The sequence below is a fragment of the Oryctolagus cuniculus genome, chromosome 11 (genome assembly GCF_964237555.1).
Source record: "Oryctolagus cuniculus chromosome 11, mOryCun1.1, whole genome shotgun sequence".
Taxonomy (NCBI): domain Eukaryota; kingdom Metazoa; phylum Chordata; class Mammalia; order Lagomorpha; family Leporidae; genus Oryctolagus; species Oryctolagus cuniculus.
Window position 1 is genome coordinate 113,240,388 of NC_091442.1, and position 20,730 is coordinate 113,261,117.

The 20,730-nt window shown below is 44.2% G+C and overlaps 1 protein-coding gene across 50 annotated transcripts in view; it reads right to left on the reverse strand.

Annotated features, from left to right (window-relative positions):
* RBFOX2 (RNA binding fox-1 homolog 2) overlaps positions 1-20,730 on the reverse strand; it is a 319,017-nt gene that overhangs the window by 62,769 nt on the left and 235,518 nt on the right. For all 50 annotated transcript variants that reach the window (XR_011380267.1, XR_011380268.1, XM_051846012.2 and 47 more), the window contains one exon: positions 10,483-10,707. Coding sequence is in view for 48 of the 50 variants with exons in the window: in XM_051846012.2 (XP_051701972.1) it covers positions 10,483-10,707 (225 nt within the window). In the remaining 2 variants the exon portion in view is untranslated. The remainder of the gene's footprint in view (positions 1-10,482; positions 10,708-20,730) is intronic.

Below are 20,730 nucleotides of genomic sequence, written 5' to 3' on the forward strand. Positions count from 1 at the left end.
GCTCTCTGTTGTGGCCTGGGAAAGCAGTGGAAGATGGCCCAAGTCCTTGGGTTCCTGCACCCATGTGGGAGACCTGGAAGAAGATCCTGGCTCCTGGCTTTGGATTGGCGCAGCTCTGGCTGTTGTAGCCAACTGGGGAGTGAACCAGTGCTTAGAAGACCTCTCTCTCTCTGTGTAACTCTGTCTTTCAAATAAATAAAATAAATCTTTTAAAAAACCCAACATGTTACAAAGTAAATGCAAATACATTAGTTTCGTTATCGTTTCCATTAAGTAATCTTTACCATGTGTGTGTCTGTACTTGCTTTTTTTAACATTCATTTTTATTTTTCATCTACCTGAAAGGCAGAGACAGAAAGACAGACACGGGGGAGGGGAAGCGAGAGGGGGAGCGAAGCAGGGAGAGGTAGATAGATATTGAGATTTCATTCTCCAGTTCATTCCCCTAAATGTCCACAACAGCAAGGCTGGGCGAGGCCAGCCAGACACTTGATCCAGGTCGCCAACGTGTGTGTCAGGGACCCAAGCACTCGGGCCATCACCACTGCCTCCCAGGGTGCATTAGTGGAGGAGCTGGGACTCAAAACTGCACTCTGACACGGGATGTGGGGAACAGATGCAGGCAATGCAAGTGCTGGCTTAAGCTGCTGAGCCGTAACACTTACCCTGTAGACAAGTTCGTTTTTTTAAAAAGATTTATTTATTTATTTGAAAGCCAGAGTTACACGGAGAGGAGAGGCAGAGAGAGAGAGAGGTCTTCCATCCGATGGTTCACTCCCCAGTTGGCTGCAACAGCCAGAGAGCTGTGCTGATCCACAGCCAGGAGCCAGGAGCTTCATCCAGGTCTCCCACGTGGGTGCAGGGGCCCGAGGACTTGGGCCATCTTCTACTGCTTTCCCAGGCCATAGCAGAGAGCTGGATCGGAAGTAGAGCAGCCAGGACTAGAAACAGCACCCATTTGGGATGGCTGACACTGCAAGTGGTGGCTTCATCTTCTATGTTACAGCACTGGCCCACCTGTACACAGGTTTTTAAAACTTAATTTTAATGACTAGGGGGGTCAGTGCTGTGGTGTAGTGGGTTAGCTGCCACCTGCAATGCTAGCATCCCATATGGGAACCAGTTTGTGATGGAACAAGGACATAAGTCTCAGCCATTTTAGGTTCTTGTAACAGTATATTTCTATTATCTTATTAATCAATCAATCAATCACAAATGTTTAATTATATCTTTATATAAGCTCCTCCCTGACTTTAAAAAGCATTTTTAATGATCTATTAAATAGCAGTAGGGATGACAAAAATAGAATAAGTATTATCTTCTGCCCTCAAGGAAAATACAACCAATAGGTAGTTGAGATGCCACACAAACCTCCCATCTGAAGATTCTTCACTACAGCCTGTCTTCTTCAAACATCTTGCCTGTTTATGCCTGCTGCCATTTAGAGAAGTACCTAAACATGCAGGAACCGATGCCCCTTCTTCTCTGCAGGCAAGCTCAGTGATAACCAGGTACCTGCAGGCCCAGCGGGGGACCCCGATGCTACCTCATTTCTAACGCACAGTGTGGGACCAAGTGATAGTCAAAACAAAGTAGAAGCAGAAGGTTCTGGCCCAATGGTAAATCAATTTCTAAAATACATTTTAAAAATAAAAATTTGAGATTTCAATGCTTAGTTCTTATATTTTTGTAGGAAAAGGCCTTTCTTTCTGTTCTCTCCATCAACAAGGTAAGACTATTCAACATAAACAAGATCTACATTAAGATGCAACTGCAGTAGCAATGGGGGCCGACACTGTGGCACAGTAGGTTAAGCTACTGCCTGCCATGCCAGCACCGTATACGAGCATTGGTTCAAGTCCCAGCTTCTCAACTTCTGATCCAGATCCTTGCTAATGCACCTAGGAAAACAGTGGAAGATGGACTAAGTACTTGAGCCCCTGCCCCTCATGTGGGAGAAATGGATGGAGTTCTGGGTTCCTGGCTTTGGCAAGACTAAACTCCAGCCATTGCAGCCATTTAAGGAGTGAAGAGCAGATGGAAGATATCTCCCCTCTTGCCCCCACAAGATCATACTTTGCCTTTTAAATAAATAAATAAATATTTTAGGGGCTGACATGGTGGCATAGAAGGTAAAAGAGGCTGCTTGCTGTGCTGGCATCCCATATGGGCACCGGTTTGAGACTTGGCTGCTCCACTTCTGATCCAGCTCTCTGTTGTGGCCCGGGAAAGCAGTGGAAGATGGCCCAAGTCCTTGGGTTCCTGCACCCATGTGGGAGACCCGGAAGAAAATCCTGGCTCCTGGCTTTGGAATGGCCCAGCTTCAGCCATTGCGCTCATTTGGGGATGAACCAGCAGATGGAAGACCTCTACCCCTGCCTCTGCCTCTCTATAACTCTGCCTTTTAAATAAATAAATTTTTTAAAAAAATCTTTTAAAAATTAACTGCAGTAATAAAAATCACAAGTAGTTAAATAGGGACAAATGATTTTAAAAGATGCTAAGGTTGGGGCTGGTGCTGTGACGTAGCGGGTAAAGACGCCGCCTGCAGTGCCAGCATCCCATATGGGTGCCGGTTCAAGTCCCAGCTGCTCCATTTCCGATCCAGCTCTCTGCTGTGGACTGGGAAAGCAGTGGAAGATGGCCTATGTGCTTGGGCCCCTGCACCCACGTGGGAGACCTGGAAGAAGGTCCTGGCTCCTGGCTTCAGATCAGTGCAGCTCCGGCCGTTGTGGCCATCTAGGAAGTGAACCAGCGGATGGAAGACCTCTTTTTCTCTCTGCCTCTCCTTCTCTCTGTGTAACTCTGACTTTCAAATAAATACATAAATCTTAAAAAAAAAAAAACAACAACAACTATCTAATTGTCACTAAAACACCACAAGAAATGCAAAGAAACAGGAAAGTGATCCAGATTCAAGGAAATGAGCAGTAATTAAACAGACTCAGGGGCGGTGCTGTGGCGCAGCGGGTTAAAGCCCTGGCCTGCAGTGTCGCATCCCATATGGGCACCGGTTCTAGTCCCAGCTGCTCCACTTCCGATCCAGCTCTCTGCTGTGGCCTGGGAAAGCAGTAGAAGATGGCCCAAGTCCTTGGGCCCCTGCACCCACATAGGAGACCCGGAAGAAGGTCCTGGCTCCTGGCTTCAGATCGGTGCAGCTCTGGCCGTTGTGGCCATCTAGGGAGTGAACCAGAGGATGGAAGACCCCTCTCTCTCTCTCTACCTCTCTCTGTAACTCTTTCGAATAATAAAATAAATCTTTTTAAAAAAAGAGAAAGATGTGGGTCCAGATGTTGGCTTTGCAGTCATCTTCAAAATAGCAAATAATAATATGTACAAAGAAAATAAAGAAAAATATGATAACAAGAAATCTCAGTAGAGAAAAAGTTTGAAGTAAGAATTTCAGAATTGAAAAGTACAATAACTAAAATAAATTCACAAGGAAGGTTCAACAGTAGATTGGACTTGGCAGAAGAAAGAATGAGTGAATTAAAAAAGACATCAACAGGGCTGGCGCCGCGGCTCACTAGGCTAATCCTCCGCCTGCGGCACAGGCACACCGGGTTCTAGTCCCGGTCGGGGCACCGGATTCTGTCCCGGTTGCCCCTCTTCCAGGCCAGCTCTCTGCTGTGGCCAGGGAGTGCAGTGGAGGATGGCCCAGGTGCTTGGGCCCTGCACCCCATGGGAGACCAGGAGAAGCTCCTGGCTCCTGCCATCGGATCAGCGCGGTGCGCCGGCCGCAGTGCGCTGGCCGCGGTGGCCATTGGAGGGTGAACCAACGGCAAAGGAAGACCTTTGTCTCTGTCTCTCTCTCTCTCACTATCCACTCTGCCTGTCAAAAATAAATAAATAAAAAATAAAAAAAAAGACATCAACAGAAATTATCCAATATAAAGAACACATAGAAAAAGGACTGAAGAAAAACGAAGCGAACTTCAGGCTCTGTTTATATTCAGACTCAATTTTTAAAAGGAACAAAAAGAAACATCATACATCGAAGAATCTCAAAGACTCCATGTGTGATAAAAACAAAGATATCCACCCCTAAACACATCACAGTGAAACTGCTCAAAGACATAATCTTGAAATCAGCAAGAGAAAAAAGATTCATCATGTGGGGGAAGAACAACAGGACTGACAGCTGACTTCTCAGAATCACCTGGTTCTTGCCAGGGCCGGAAGGTAGGGGGTAGCATATGCAAAGTGCTGAGGGTGGGGCAGAAACGGTCCACCAAGAATCCCACAGCTAACTGTCCTTCAAAAGAGGACACTGTACTTTCGAAAAGGACATTCCCAAACAGAAACAGAGAATCTGTCTCAAGTCCTACAAAAAACACTAAAGGGAGTTCTGAGGCTGAAAAGACATGACATTAAACAGTCACCTGGGTCCACAGGAGGACATAAAGAGCCCTACAAGTGGTCAATTTCCTTAAAAGAGAAACATAAGACTGGATATCCAAAATATGCAATGAACTCTCACTCAACAAGAAAACAAACAACCTGATTAGAAAATGGGCCGAAGTCCATTATCAACAGCACATAAGCCTATGAAAAGATACGCCACATCATTTGCAGTAAGGCAAAATGCAGACTGAAACATCAGTGAGATACCACTATGCAACTATTAGAAGAGCTGGAACCAGAACTCTGACAGCGCCAAACGCTACCTAGGATGTGCCGCAACCAGAGCTCTTTCCTTGTGACAGAATACAAAATGGTACAGCTACGTTAAAAGGTAGTTTAGCAGTTTCTTACAAAAGTCCTACTCCTACTATCCCATCCCCTCATCGTGAACTTTGGTATTTAACCAAAGGAGGTGAAAAAATATGTTCCCATGAATCCCTATGCATGAATCGTCACGGCAGCTGTATTCATAATGGTCAAAATCTGGGAGCAATCAAGATGTCCCTCAGTAGGTGCCTGGGCAACCACAACACACCCAGACAACGGAGTATTAGCCAGCCCCAAAAAGGAAATGAACTACTAAGCCAGAAAAAGACACAGAGGAGATTAAATGCACATGACCAAGTGAAAGAAGCCAATATGAAAAGGCTACACACCGTAATTCCAACTATTTGACACTCTAGAAAAGGAAACACTATGAAGACATTAGAAAGCGGTTGCCATGACTGGGAACGAGGGAGGAGTGAACAAGCAAAGCAGACAGGATTTTTTAAGTTTATTTATTTATTTTTTTAAGTTTACTTATTTATTTTTATCTATTTGAAAGGCAGAGAGAAAGAGGGAGAGAGAAACAGAGATATTTACATCTGCTGGTTCACTCCCTGAATGTCCACAACAGTTAGGTCTGGTGCACCCAGAAGCCAGGAGCCAGGACTCAATCTGGGTCTCCCACATGGGTGGCAGGGGCCCAGGCACTGGAGCCATCATCTGCTGTCTCCCAGGATGAATGAGCAGGAAGCTGGACGGGAAGCAGAGTAGCCAGGACTGGAACTGGCATCTGAAACAGAACATGGGCATCCCAAGCAGTGGCTTAAGACACTGCTCCCCAAAGCCCACCCGACACACAGGACCCTCAGGGCAGTGAAGCCACTCTGTGTGACACTATAACAATGGACACGTGCTATTACACATTTATTCAAACTCACAACATTACAAGACTCAAGTGTGAATCCTAACGTAAATTATGGACTTCCGGTGACAACGTGTCGACACGGGCTCAGTTATAACAAATGCACCACTCTGGTGTGGAATGCTGATAACGGAGGGGCTCATGTGTGTGGGAACAGGGGATACCTGGGCTACGTCTCTTCTTTCCTCTCAATTTTGGTGTGAACCTAAAATTGTTCTAAAAAATTGTCTTTAAAAACCCTAAGATTGTCCAAAGTAATAATTATAATATTGTACTACTGAATTTCTAACATATAAAGTCCACTATACATGACAGGAAGAGGAAGCAGGTGGGGAATGGAGCTACCCTGGAGCCCTGAAGCAAAGCTGCTGTATTCTACCAGAGTAACAGACAGAGACAGACACATATGCACATGCACGTGCGTACACACACACACACACACACGCACACGCATGCACACGCATGCACACAAGACCATCAACAGGATGTGATAAGTCAAAGATGTAATCATTTGATCAAGCTAGTGCTTGATTAGTATTCAATACAGGAACAACACAAATGAAAAATAAGTAAAACATTACAATGGGATTTAAAAGTATAGTAAAAATTTTATAGAAATCAGGAAAGAGGAACAGGGGAACACAAAAAGACATAGTGAAAAGGCAGAGGCCTAACTCTATACTAATAATTATAATAAGATGCAAATATACCAATGCTCCAATAAAATTATGGAAATTTTCAGATTCAATGGAGAAGTAAGATCTAGTTGTTTTTGAACAAGAGACACATTATATTCAAAGAAGTTGAGATAAAATGATAGAAAAATGTAAGCAAACAGTAATCCTAAGAGAGCTGAATTAATTATATTAGTATTGGACTTAAGGAAAGAAATATTAATAGAGAAAAAATATTTTATTTAAAAGGCCAATTGCTTAGGAACACTGAAAGATAATGTACTAAACTGTTATACAAGTCTCAATAAATTTTAAAAAGACTGAAATCATAGAAAGAATTAAAATATAAATCAACGAGAGAAAAGGAGCCAGAGCCTCCCCAGATATTTAGGAATTAAACAACAGGGGCCAGTGCTCTGGCGCAGCGGGTTAAAGACCCCAGTGCCTCCAGCACCTGCATCCCATATGAGTGCTGGTTCGAGCGCTCCACTTCTAATCCAGCTCCCTGCTAACGCGCCTGGAAAGCAGCTGAGGATGGCCCAAGTGCTTGGAGCCCTGCAACCATATGGGAGACCTGGAAGAAGCTCCTGGCTCCTGGCTTCAGCCTGGCCCAGCCCTGGTTGTTGTAGCCATCTGGGGAGTGAACCAGCAGATGGAAGACCTTTCTTTCTTTCTCTCTCTCTCTCTCTGTAACTCTGCCTTTCAAATAAATAAAAATAAATCTTAAAAAAAAAAGAGAGATTAAACAACATATCTCCAGGATCAAAAAAGAAACTAAAAGAAATTTTTAAAAAAGTTTTTTTTTTTAATTATTTATTTATTTGAAAGGCAGAGTTACAGAGAGGCCGAGCAGAGAGAGAGAGCACGCGAGGGCTTCCATCTGCTGGTTCACTCCCTAGATGGCCACAATGGCTGGAGCTAAGCTGATTCAAAGCCAGGAGTCAGGAGTTTCTTCCAGGTTCCCCAGGCGGGCACAGGGGCCCAAGGAGATGGACCATCTTCTACTGCTTTCCCAGGCCATCAGCAGAGAGCTGGATCGGAAGTGGAGCAGCTGGGACTTGAACTGGCACCCATATGGGATGCTGGCACTGCAGGCGGAGGCTTAGCCCACTACACCACAGCACTGGCCCCCTAAATAATGTCTTGAATGAAACAAAAACACAAATAGACCACATTTTGTAGGATACAGCTACAGCAAAACTTAAGAGGACGTTTACAGAGTTAAACACAGAAAGGAAAAGAAATCTAAAATCAGTCAACTAGGCTTCCAACTCAAGTAGCTAGGAAAATCAAATCAAACCCTAAGCAAATAGAAGCAACGAAGACTAAAGTTTGGAGTGGAAATCAACAAAATAAAAACCAAGGAAACAAAAGCTAGTTTTCTGGAAAGATCTTTAAAACAAATAAACTTTAGCCAGACTGACCAAAAAAAGAGCAAACGTAAATAGCCAGAATTAGGAATGAAACAGGGCAGCGGGTACTGTGGCAGTTGATTAAGCTGCTGCTTGGGATGCCTGCGTCACGTATCAGGGTGCCTGGGATACAGTCCTGGCGACTTCGCTTCCAACCCAGCTTCCTGCCGACATACCTAGGAGGCAGCACGTGATGGCTCAGGCCCTTGGGCTCCTGCCATTCACACGGGAGACTCAGATGGAGTTTTTCCTGGTCCAGCCTGGCTGTTGTAGCCATCTGGGAGGTGAACTAGTGGATGAAAGATCTCTCTCTTCTCTGTCTCTGCCTCTTCCTGTGTCAGTGTGACTTTCAAATAAATGAATAAATAAACTTTTACAAAAAAAAAGAATGAAAGGAGGGAATGTCACTACAGACCCTACAGAAATGAAAAGAGTTAAATGCAATTACTGGCACCGTGGCTCACTTGACTAATCCTCCACCTGTGGCGCCAGCATCCCATATGGGCGCTGGGTTCTAGTCCCGGCTGCTCCTCTTCCAGTCCAGCCCTCTGCTGTGGCCCGGGAAGGCAGTGGAGGATGGTCCAAGTGCTTGGGTGCCTGTACCCGCATGGGAGACCAGAAGAAGCACCTGGCTCCTGGCTTTGGATTGGCGCGACGTGCCAGCCGTAGCGACCATTTGGGGGGTGAACCAACAGAAGGAAGACCTTTCTCTCTGTCTTTCTCTTTCTCACTGTCTAACTCTACCTGTCAAAAAGAAAAAAAAAAAGAAAAAAGAAAAAAGAAAGAAATCAATGTCTAGAAAGACACGAATAACCAAAACTGACAAGAAACAGAGAAAAAGCAATGGAAAACAATAGGAAATATAACTAGTTTAGAAACAGATTCAGTCATTAAAACACCTTGAATAAAGAAGCCGGTGTTTGGTCTAGTGGTTAAGATGCCTGTGTTCCACATCAGAGCCAGAGTTCCATTCTGGATACCAGCTCCTGCTTTAGCTTCCTGTCAGTGCAGACCCTGCGAGGCAGCAGCGAGGGCTCAAGTATCCGAGCTCCTGCCCCCACGTGGAGACCTGGATTGAGTTCCCGGCTCCTGGCTTCGGCCCCAGCCACTGTAAGCTTTTGGGGAGTGAATCAGTGAGTGGGGCTTCTCACTCCGTGTGTTTCTGATTCTCTCTCTGTCTCTTAAATAAATAAATTTAAAATACTACGAAAAAGCCTCAGGTGTACAATTCTTCGTACTCTTTTGGTTGAAACAATGGTTCTGGTAGGCCTGGGAGTTCATTATCATCTGAAAACTATTTGAAACTGCAGCCAGTACAGCACTGTGGTATACTCACAATTCTAGAAACAAATGCTATGGAAAGCCTCATTCACTACCTGTCACGCCTAGACTCTTCAGATAAATTGTCTATTGCAGTTCATTGCGTGTGAAGTATGGAATTCTGTGCTTATGTATATAATTAATATCAAAAAGATGTTTACAAGGGAAGAAGGGGTTTCCTGGTGGTTCAAAATCTCATAAAAGGAAATGGAAAATATCTCTAGTCAAATCCATCCTTCTGCAAAGAGCTTCCACTGGAAGGCCATCTGCAACAAGTCTCATTGAGAGGCTTAATAGCCGAATCCAGCTCTCCTGATAATCTGATACGGGAAAGGGAAAAATAAGTAACTAAAACTGGAGGCAGGTCTCCCTATACTTTCATCCTTGGACGTGCACTACCCAATGCCCCAGGCAGCACAGTTTTCTGTAAGCTGGTAGGTATGTGGGCCACGCCTATCATTAACTGATGACGCTTCCTGACTTCGGCGAGTTGGCAGGAGGAGGTAAGGTCACGCAGGGCTGGGCCAGGTCTTGCTCTGTTAGGGCACTATTAGAAGTAAGCAGGGAAATAGCATGGTTTGTATGAAAACACAGATCAACCCAGGCTACCACGTGAAGGTCGGATCAGCAGCAGGGGTGGCACAGGCTCCACGTGACAGGGCTTGGACGACAGTGTCCACGACATGGGTGAACAAGCTGCGTGCACTCTGCTGCATCTCCCAGCAGCCTCCTGAGGCAGACACTATTATCTTCATTTTACAGCAGCCAAGGTGGCTCACGGTCACACAGCTTAGGAGAGGCCTCACTAGAACTCAGAACCAAGCAATATGGCAGAAGAGCCAGCTGCTCCAGCTGGAGCAGTAAGATGGTGATAAGAGGCTGACGCAGACCAATTTGTCAGTCACAGCTGCCAAGACTTCTAATGGATTAGTTATAGAGATAAAGGAGATGAGCAACTAAGGGAATTTGGTAGTATAATTCTATCCAGAGAGGATATAAAATACGAGAAAAAGCTGTTCCAGCACCCAAACTGGGGTACTGCAACACTTAAAAACTGAACAGAGAAGGAGGAGCCAGCAAAACACCCAGCACCCGGGAGGAAGCAGAGAGTACAAAAGCCAAGACATGAAGTCTTGCAAGGAGGAGGGAGAGGCACAGTGGAGCACACCGCTGGGACAGCACAGATGAGGCCACAGAAGACACATGGGCTCTGCAGACCGGAGGCTTCTAGGGAAGCTGAGAGAAGCAGGTTCCCCTAATTTACTCTTACTGCCACACTCACCTTGTTGTCTGTTTCACCTCTCGGCAGTGACCTTGGCTTAAATGCTACATCCCTACTTCCTCATTACAACACTTGCAGATGTGAAAATTACATGAATGTGATATAACAGCATGCAAAGGCTAAATTAATTCAAAGGTTTTCTGGTCTTATGACAGGGTCAAGATTTCAGTATGATGCACACACAGCCTTCTATTTCCATACCGTGAGAGATCCGTTCTGTGTGCTGGGTGAGTTGCTACTCTGCTCCCCGTGGGCTTGCGTACTTCCATAGAGGGTCAGGTTATGCTCACTGGTCTGTCCGGCATAGTCCTGAGTGTGTGGCACTCCGTATTCTGTGGGAATTCCATTCTGTGGAGGTGGTGGAAATGGGATGGTGGTAAAAGGCTGAACCATCGCGTCAGGAGTTGTTGTTGGCTCCTGGTTACCCTAAAACAAGTAATGAGAGAGGAAAATAAGAGAAAGGGACTTTAAATCCTTGCTATATAATTACTTCTAAGAGAGGTACACAGAATTCTCTTAATATTCTCCCACTGTACATGTGTAACACAACATGTATGGTCCCCAAGTTGGGGAAAATATTGTTATATATACACGTAAGTATGCAGTCACACAAACCCACATGCACACTCTAAATTATGCCATTCTGTGGTCACTAGACAGATCCATAACAAAGCGAAGGTGATGCCAATGGGTTAAACACAATCCATTAAACCAAGTTTTTTAAAATGCCTGGAAATTTCCCACATAAGATAAGCTGTAAGAGCTGAAATTAGGGGCTGCCATTGTGGCATAACGGGTTAAGCAGCTGCCTCCAATGCTGGCATCCCATATCCATGCTGGTTTGAGTCCCGGCTGTTCCACTTCCAATCCAGCTCCTTGCTATTGGACCCGGGAAAGCAGTGGAGGATGGCCCAAATACTTGGGTCCCTGCACCGCTGTGGGAGATCAGGAAGAAGAATCTTCTGGTTCCTGGCTTCAGCCTGGCCCAGCCCTGGTGGCCATTTAGGGAGTGAACCAGAAGATGGAACTCCCTCTCTATCTGTAACTCTTTCATATAAATAAATCTTCAAAAAAAGGAGTGAAATTAATTGGGCAACTAGTATCATCTTCAGGCACTGTGTTCATTCTTTACGACTTTTCCTAAGAGGACATCAAGGGGACACAAGTCAGTCTCCTTGGAGCCGGGGATGCACAGCAGCTGGCAGAGCGAGCCCAGACGACGCAGACCTCCAGACCTCCAGAGCGCCAACTTCAGAAAAAGGAGGATTACTTAAAAAGTAGTATTTGGATATCAAGGTACAGGTTTACTTAAGTCTTGGCTACTAGGTTAGTGATTTAAAAACATTGTCCCTTAATTCAAAATATTAAAAATAGACAAAAACTCCCCCCAAAGCATTTGGAAGTGTTTGCCATCATTATCGCCAGGGTCAGTGATGAGGCTGGCGACACAGCAGGATGCCTCTCCACACAAGTGGGGCCCAGAAAGGCATCCGCAATACCACACCAGGGCAGGCAGGCACACAGACAGGGACTGTCAGGGGCTCCGGGGCTCGCGCTCACTCCTGTTCTGTCTTCAGAAACGAAAGAGGGGCTCAGTCCTCACCACCCTCCATCCCCAACAGCTGACCTTCTGATTTCTCATTTTATTTCACAAAAAGAAGAGCCATGACTTTACTGAAGACACACAACCAGCAAAGTCTTGGCACGTTTTTCTTTCTGAAACAGTTGGCAGAAAAGTCCCCAGACTTCAAAATGTTCACACTTAGAAAGCTCCTCTTGCCCACGGCTCAGCACCCAAGTCAGCCTCAGAGATCAAGGGAAACCCGGGTGCACGGCACTCAGCTTCTCGTGGCCATGAGCATCCTTCCCTCGAACAGGGACTCAGTATCCCCTTTTCTCTCCCAGTCCTCATCACAGAGGAGGTTCTCTGCCCTCTAAGAGCGCAGGAACCTGACCGTCGGGAGCGTTTCCTGAATCTCAGCCCAGGCTCCCACACTAACACGCTCTCAAACAACACCAGTCCAGAGGGTCTCATGCTGGTTTGTTTTGTTAAGGACGGTTCAACCATCATTACTAGAATGTCACTCTGCATGAAATGAAACAAAATCTACAAAGACTGCTACAAAGAAAGGAATATATGATCACCAATTAGAAAACTCAATATTCTTCAGATGACCATGCACCTCAAACCCCACAAACCCAATCCAAATCTCAGCAGGTGTTTTTTGCCCAGAGAAGTTGTTACTAAAATTCATATAGAAATGCAATGGAGCTAGAACAGTCAAAACAATTTTTTAAAGATTTATTTATTTGAAAAGCAGAGTTACAGAGAGGAAGAGAGATCCTCCATCTACTGCTTCACTCCCCAGTTGGTCACAATGGTTAGAGCTGGGCCGATCCGAAGCCAGGAACCAGAAGCTACTCCCATGTGGGTGTAGGGGCCCAAGGACTTGGGCCATCTTCCACTGCTTTCCCAGGCCTTAGCAGATAGCTAGATCGGAAGTGGAGCAGCCGGGTCTCATACCGGGGCCCATATGGGATGCCGGTACTGCAGGTGGCGGCTTTCCCTGCTATGCCACAGCGCTGGCGCTGGCCCCAGTCAAAACAATTTTGAAAATGAAGAACAAAAATTGGAGGACTTGAAACTACATGATTTCGAGACATACAGTAAAGCTACTATAATCATGACAGGTTGTGATCTAGTCACAAAATGGAATGCTACTTAGAACAGCGACAATAAAAGATCTCCTGGAACATACAACAATGTGAATGAAACTTCAAAATTGTGTTGCATGGAAAAATCCAGACAAAAATTCACACTACGTAATTCCATGTATATGAAGTAGAAAAGAAAAACTAATCTGTGGGCCCAAAGTGAGACAGTATTTATCCGCCTCTGTTCCAGGAGGAGACGGGGAAATCGGGTACCTACAACAGTCTGTGCGGATGCAAATCTTACCTATCTGTTATTTGTGGTGAACTACACTCTAACTCTCATTAAACTAAACATTTTGCCATTGTTGTTTCATGCTAATTAGACCAAAAGAAAGACAATAAAAAGCCACCTGTCAACATCATAGCTTTAAGAAAAAAAAAATCATAGCAAACTGTGAAATACTAACATTACTGTTATTGATAAAAGACAACTGTACCCATCACTATTACCTTATTCTACAAGTGGTGAGACAAAAAATGGAAATGGTAATAAAAACCATAAAAAGAGACCACTTATCCTTACAATATGATTATATATTAAGAAAATAAAAAATAATTAACTAATAAAACTTGTAAAATTTATATGCCACTATTTAAAAATTAGTAATAACCAGTTATTCAGAATTGTGACAAACTTTTTATTATTAAATGAAACAAAGAGAAAACAAAACCCAAATAAGGAAAAAGTTCTATTTTGGTTTTGGATGTTGAAAACATTCATCCTCTCATAATCAAAGGTAGACTAAGGTATATGTAATGTCATCTCCATTCAGAACAAATGATGTCTGATAAAGGAAACAGGACTAACTACTTTACTAAAAAGTAGAGTTAATACAGGGAAAAACTATCAAGAAAGCTTAAAAAAGGGAAAGCCTAAGATGTGGGGCATGTTCTACCATCCAGGAAAACTTATCCTAAGACTGCTGAACTTAAACAGCAAGAACACACAAAATGATCAATGGCACACTGATAACCCTAAAAGAGCTTCAAGTTTATCTGGAAGCTTAAGGTGCCATTCCAGTTCAGGAGGATGACCCCATGGTACCTGCAGAAGTCTTGGCTGTCTACCATCTAAAGATAAAACTCACCCCTCAGTTCAGACCCATACCAAGAACACTCAAAGAATAATACCCAATATAACAACTAAGACTATGAAAATCAAGAAAATTTGGGAGTATAATTGCCATAAGGAAAATTCTTATGATAGTAAACCTAAAAGCCAGGAAGAAAAAAAAAAAAAAAAGCTGGATTTGGCTGTATTAGTTAGGCAGGAAAGAAAAGGGGGAGGGAAGAGGACAGGAGAGAAATGGACTTTAAAAGTCAAAAGAAAAATAAACTAGGAGACAATAGTAGCAACAGGTAAGACAGACACTGCCTTACCATCACTAGTCCAAGAGGGGCTGCACAGATCGGTAAGACACATGCACACTCGTCCAATATACACACCAACAGAAAGAGGTGATGATTATAACTCAGCAACTCATGGCAGATAAAATACAAATGGCTAACAGAACAAAATGCTGAGCCTCATTCAATAACAGTCATGGAAATACATATTAACACTAAAATCAATCCAAGATTTTAGTCATCAAACCACAAAATTTCGAAGTTTTATTGAGGTATTAACTGTTATAAATAACACCTATTTACCTGTAGTGTACAACCCACTAAGTCCTGGCACATATACAAATTCCCTGTCTATGATCAAGACAGTGAGCACGCCCACTGAAACCTCCAAGCTTCCTTGTATCCCTATTAATAAAAGCATGCATAGGCTTTATAATAAAACCTACAAAATGTATTGTTTTAATATTAAAGAAAATGACAAGAAAAATACAACAAGGGAAGCCAATATGCTGAAACATTGAATTACTGTGCCCTCTTTAAGAAAATGGCAGAAGCATATCTGTCTTTCGCTTAAGTCACATAGTCTCAAAATTCAGCCATCTCCAGTGACCCAAAACCCACTTTTACAGGGTACTAAGGACTGCTTTACCTGAAAATCTTCCCTTTGCTCGGTTCTTAGAAATTATGCTATGAAAATGTTGAATTTCTTTACCCATAACATTTTTTCACCCATCAATATATAACTTCTCATTATCTCTAGGTTGGGACATGGTATACAATTCCTTCTTAGCTATTTTGGGCATCCTAAAGGGAAATAATTCTCTCCCTCCTCCAAGTTGCTCAGTGTCCTTTCCATCCACGTCTGTTTAGCTCCAAGAACCACACTGCTTGGCTTCAGAAGTCCTTGTAGGGTTGCTGACCTGAAGACAGGTACAAAGGAGAAAAGAACCCATTTTCAGGTGGCTTGGCGAATAAGACGGCAGTAAATGTACGCGCCAGCGCCAGGCATAAGCACAGGGCACATGGAAAGCTCAGGGAATTGTGAGCATCCGGCACACGTTTCACGGCACTCCACATCGCAGCGCCTGGGCTGGACTCACGGCTCTCCGTCAGGTTCCAGCTGCCTGCCAGTGTGCACCGGGGCAGGCATCAGGTGATGGTTCAGTACTGAGCCCTGCCACCCTTGTGGGAGACGCAGACTGCGTTCTAGGCTCCTGGCTTCGGGTCTTGCTCAGCTCTGGCTGTCCAGGCTTTTGGGGACTCAATCGGGGGAGGGAAGATGTCTGTTGGTCTCTGTTTTGAGTCAAAAATGAAAATAAATAAAACATTTTTCAAGTTCATGGAAAAATGGAGTTCAAAGATTATTTTGCTGCAAAAACTCACTTGGGATTCATAAAGTTTTTTCGTATGATCCCCCCCCACCTTTTTTTTTTTTTGACAGGCAGAGTTAGACAGTAAGAGAGAGACAGAGAGAAAGGTCTTCCTCCCGTTGGTTCACCCCCCAAATGGCTGCTATGGCCGGTGCGCTGCACCAATCCGAAGCCAGGAGCCAGGTGCTTCCTCCTGGTCTCCCATGCAGGTACAGGGGCCCAAGCACTTGGGCCATCTCCACTGCCTTCCCGGGCCACAGCAGAGAGCTGGCCTGGAAGAGGGGCAACCGGGACAGAACCGGCCCCCTAACCGGGACTAAAACCCGGGGTGCTGGCACCGCAGGCGGAGGATTAGCCAAGTGAGCTGCGGCACCGGCCCGTATGATCCCCTTTGAAATGAACTTTTTGAAAACCCTTGAATAATTGCATAGTAAGCCACAGTTTCCAATAAGATGAACATGGCCAAGGAGCTCCTCTCGAACTCGTGGCTTGTATTACAGCCTCCATTCACCACCACAGCACTGCTGGGAGTGAGACTGGCTTACAAGTACACAGCATGGATTCTCCCACAGGGGCAAGCCCCACAGGGCCGCTCAGTGGACTGAACCAAAGCAGCAATTAGCAGTACAAGATGGGGAGAACGGTAAATACACTTTCTGTGACCCACCTGGGCACTCTGCATTGCACAGAAATGCAAGCCAGGCAGCGGCTGTGTTTTCACAGGAAACAGGAAACGTAAACCTCTGGTAGTAGGGCAGGAAGAAATTCTTGGAGGATTATTTTGTTTTGTACAGAAATGTTTCTGTATAGAAACTTTTTTCCCATTTTTTGTGAAAAATACAACAATGATTATGTTTATATACTAGGGAAATATAACTGGGAATGAAGATTCTCCCTGATATTTAGTACTGTTAAAAATGCTAAATGGTTTTACATTTCTATTGAAAATCTAGGCTCTATTCCAAAATTCCAAGTTTGGAGGGAATACGACAGCTTTTAGACAATTAAGAGATTACAGCCGACATGATTATTTCTAGATAGGAATTTAACTCAATTTTTACAAAAATGTTTTGTTTTAAATACCACAGGCTAAGCAGCTTAAGTGCATCTCACCTGCAGGCACAAGGCTAGATACATTAGCTCTTTTCCCTAATTCAGCAGACTACAAACTCTCCCCATTTCCAACTGGACACAAATCCTTCCTCTCTCATATTCTCATAGCATTTACCTTGCATCACTAATATATACTGACTTTTGAATTCAAAGCCTCACACTTACCATATTTAAATAGGTGTTTTAACTCACTTATTAGATTAAAAGCTTCCTTAGGATGGGTAGTGTCTGTCTTGTACAGTGGAGAATCCCACATGGTACCCAAAATATTAAGCATTAAATAGTTATTAAACAAAGGAAGACTGGGACAGAAAGCCACATGTGCCCACACTGTGCTAACTTGTTATGCAGAGAGCATAACAAGGGGCACACAGAGCAAACAAATGCTGGTAGCAACTGGTGGGGAGTGTGCTCTGTCATTAGGAGAGAAAGGAGGGAACCCATATGTAGGTGCTTGTGCTATATGCAGCACCTGATTCCTTTTCATCACAAGAACAGGATTTGAAAGTGCTGATCTGCCACCAGTGTAACCGGATGTAACTGAATTTCTGAGTTAAGAATGGCTTTCTCCTTTATATCACTGGAAGTAACAGAGGCGACGCTGTCATATGTGGCCTTTGCTGTCCACTGTGAAATTCAAGTATGTTGTCACAGTAAGTTCCCACCAAACCGGGAGGATGCAAGCGAAGGACCAGCTCTCAACCCTCTCACTGGTCTGTTTTCCTTACCCACAGCAGTCTCAAGAGTCTCACCTGACACCTGCCTGTGGGTGACGTCTAAGTATTCTTAGCTTCAGTCAAGGCCTTCCTCCCAAGCTTTCACGGGAGGCAGAGATCAGCAGAAAGAGCATGATCCTGAAAGACCTGAGTGTATCCCAACTCTGTCCCTTAGCCAGATACCGATGAATTACCTCACCTTTCCGGGACTGTTTTTTCTACTGCAAAACAGATTATTTATTTCAGAGGGTGGTTGTGAGGACTACTGTTTGTAAGTGAATTATTCTGCTTATTATTTAAATCAATTATGTTTCAGCACTAAGAATCTACAACATGCTTATCTTTAACATGTGAGGTATGAAGGCAAAAATAAGATCCTAGCTCTTATAGGACAAATCACAAGAAGAGAAAGGCGTGTAAACTAATCAGTGTTATTTGATGGTGTTGAAAATGAACCTACGCACAGATTACTTCAAGAGAACACAGGAAGAATGGTTCGAAATAGGATGGTCTGAGGGTAGGCACTGGACACAACTGTTAGGATGCTGCTTGGGCTGCCCAAACCCGACACTGGAGTGTGTGGAATGGAGAACTGGCTCTGCTTATGACACCAGCTTCCTGCTAATGGGCTCCCTGGGAGGCAGCGAGTGACGGCTCAGCAGTTGGGTCCCTGCCACCCATGTGAGAGGCCTGGCCTGAGCTCCCCGTCCTTGTCCTGGCTCAGCTTCAGCTGCTGCAGGCATCTGGGCAGTGAACCAGTAGGTGAAAGCACTGTCTGTCTTTTGGCTCCCTCCATCAAGTTTAAAAAAAAAATCAATCCAAAATAGAATTGTCTTCATTTTTCTAGGATAAATGAAGATACAGTGGGATTTTTCTTTACATCCTCCCATTGTCTTTCAACTTCATTCTTATTTTTTCAGTTTGGTGATCTTGAGTCCCATTTATCTGCATATTCTACCACTATGCTGCTTCCAATCAACAGGCTGCAAACCCTAATGCTTCCCAATTCCCACGTAGAGAGAGCATTTCAAAAGATTCATGCAAAATGAAATTAAAAGATGAAGTTTATTTTGATGAAAAAAATAAAAACCCTGAAGTCCGTGCCTTTCGTAATGTGCCTTTTCCATGAACTTTCTGAAGGTTCGTGTATGGTAAAAATGGATTATAAACATAAACAGATCAATATTTAATTTTATTCACACCATTGTAAAAAGAATCACTTCATTATTTAGGTAGAGTATTCTCACTAGTTTCTCACCACTGACAATATAAATGGAAATTAATTCTTAGGATTATAATAGAAAGTACTTTATAAATTTAATATTTGCCTCCTATGATTTCAAACTGTAGCTGTGAGCAGCTAAGCGAAGCCTACCACTCTTCTGGGGACTGGCAGCTGCCGCCGGGGCAGGCTCCGCAGCCTGGGGCAGGAGGGCGGCCGCGGGGCAGGCTCAGCAGCCTGGGGCAGGGGGAGGGGAGCACCTGTGGCCCAGTCCGCTCAGGATGAGGAGGACAGCGCAGGCTTGCACATCACCCACAACCAACTTAGGAAGGTCTGTGGAGAATCACAGACCGAGAGAATCCAGAGCAAGAAAATGGGTAAACAAGCACGGAGTAAGACAAAACAATGTTTGTTCACTGGACTTAAAGGAAATTCATTCTAAATTCTTATATTACCCATAAAATTAAATTCAACAGTGCCATTCCAACCCCTTTCTTATCTGAAAGACTCTGTATTTTTTTCTTTAAGTCTCAAAGCAACCAAGTTACCTATTATACTGTCCTTATTGTTTTCTTTAAATTACCATAAAAACCTAGAGGGTGGACTGTTTCACAGCCTCAGTAGTCAGTGCGGAACATGCTAAGTGTTTAACGACCCTGAAAATATCTCTGGTTAACTTAGATAGAAGTATTGCATGCTCTCTTTCACAATGAGTATCAATTACATCTAGAGCCATGAGATAGATGCTAAGCAACTTGTAGGTGAGTTTGAAATTGAGAGGGAAAGTGTGCACCCATGAAGACCCCATGGAGCTGCATCCTCAGGCTGAGCGAACCCCAAGTGTTCACCTGTCCTTGGCTGTAACATGGATGGCTGGGACCCCAAGGGGCTCATAAAAGCAGATCTGCTTACTACAGAATACAACGACAGCCTTAAAGAACCTGTCACCATGGAAATGCTGGATGTGAGGGAAAGGTTATCTCACTCCAAGCCAGGAGTTGCAGGCACATCAATTCCTGCAGCAGTCTCAACAGTGAGAAGGCACACAGCATGCAAGAAGGAAGCACTTCCCAAACGGCCAGCTCTCCACACCCCAAACTCCTCTTGTCCTCCTTTCTTGGGGCAGAGATACCCATGTTTAAGGTGCCCAGTCAGCACGCGGGGAACATACTCAAACATGCAAATGGCAAGATCCTTTGCCTGTCCATTAGGATTCAGCGGTCTGGACTGGAGCTCTGGCACTCTCTGGCACAGGTGGCTTTCTGGACCACGGTGGGACACACCCCCTTCCAGGCCTTGGCTGGCAGAGAGGCACGCCTCAGGAAAATGCTCTGAGCATCTCTACCTCTATCGGAGAGGTGGCCATTAGGCAGGGCACAGGTGGTGACAAGAAGGCAACAGAGGCTAGTAAATGTGAATTTCCTGAAAGTAGAGAGAACCACTAGAGAACTAATCTGTTTTTTTTTTTTTTTAATACAAGCCTACTGAAATACAATGCTAACAATGGCTAATAATTAAAGAGGATCCAGAGTGTGAGTGTGTTACAGCCACCTGAAGATGAGGTGGCATGCAGGAGGGGTACTTATCCAAACCTGAGCTCTTGCAAACAGGTAATAAAATAAATAAAAAATAAAACAGGCAATATAGAATATTATACATCCATACTTAGAATAAAAATAAATGTCAGGAGTTGGTACATATACATCTAAGGGCAAGTATAGGCTTGGTTAACAGGAACATTGCAAACTTGCCTCCAAATCTCCCTAAACTCACTCTCTCTCTCTCTTCTCTCTCTCTCTCTCTCTCTCACACACACACACACACACACACACCTTTTGAATTAGAGAGAAAGGCCAGACCAACCTCTCTCCTGAAGCTGAGTTTGGCCATCTCACAGCAATGAATATTTAAACAGGAAAATAAATATTTCAGTACAAAGTCATTCAAACCAATAGTCTATTAGGTT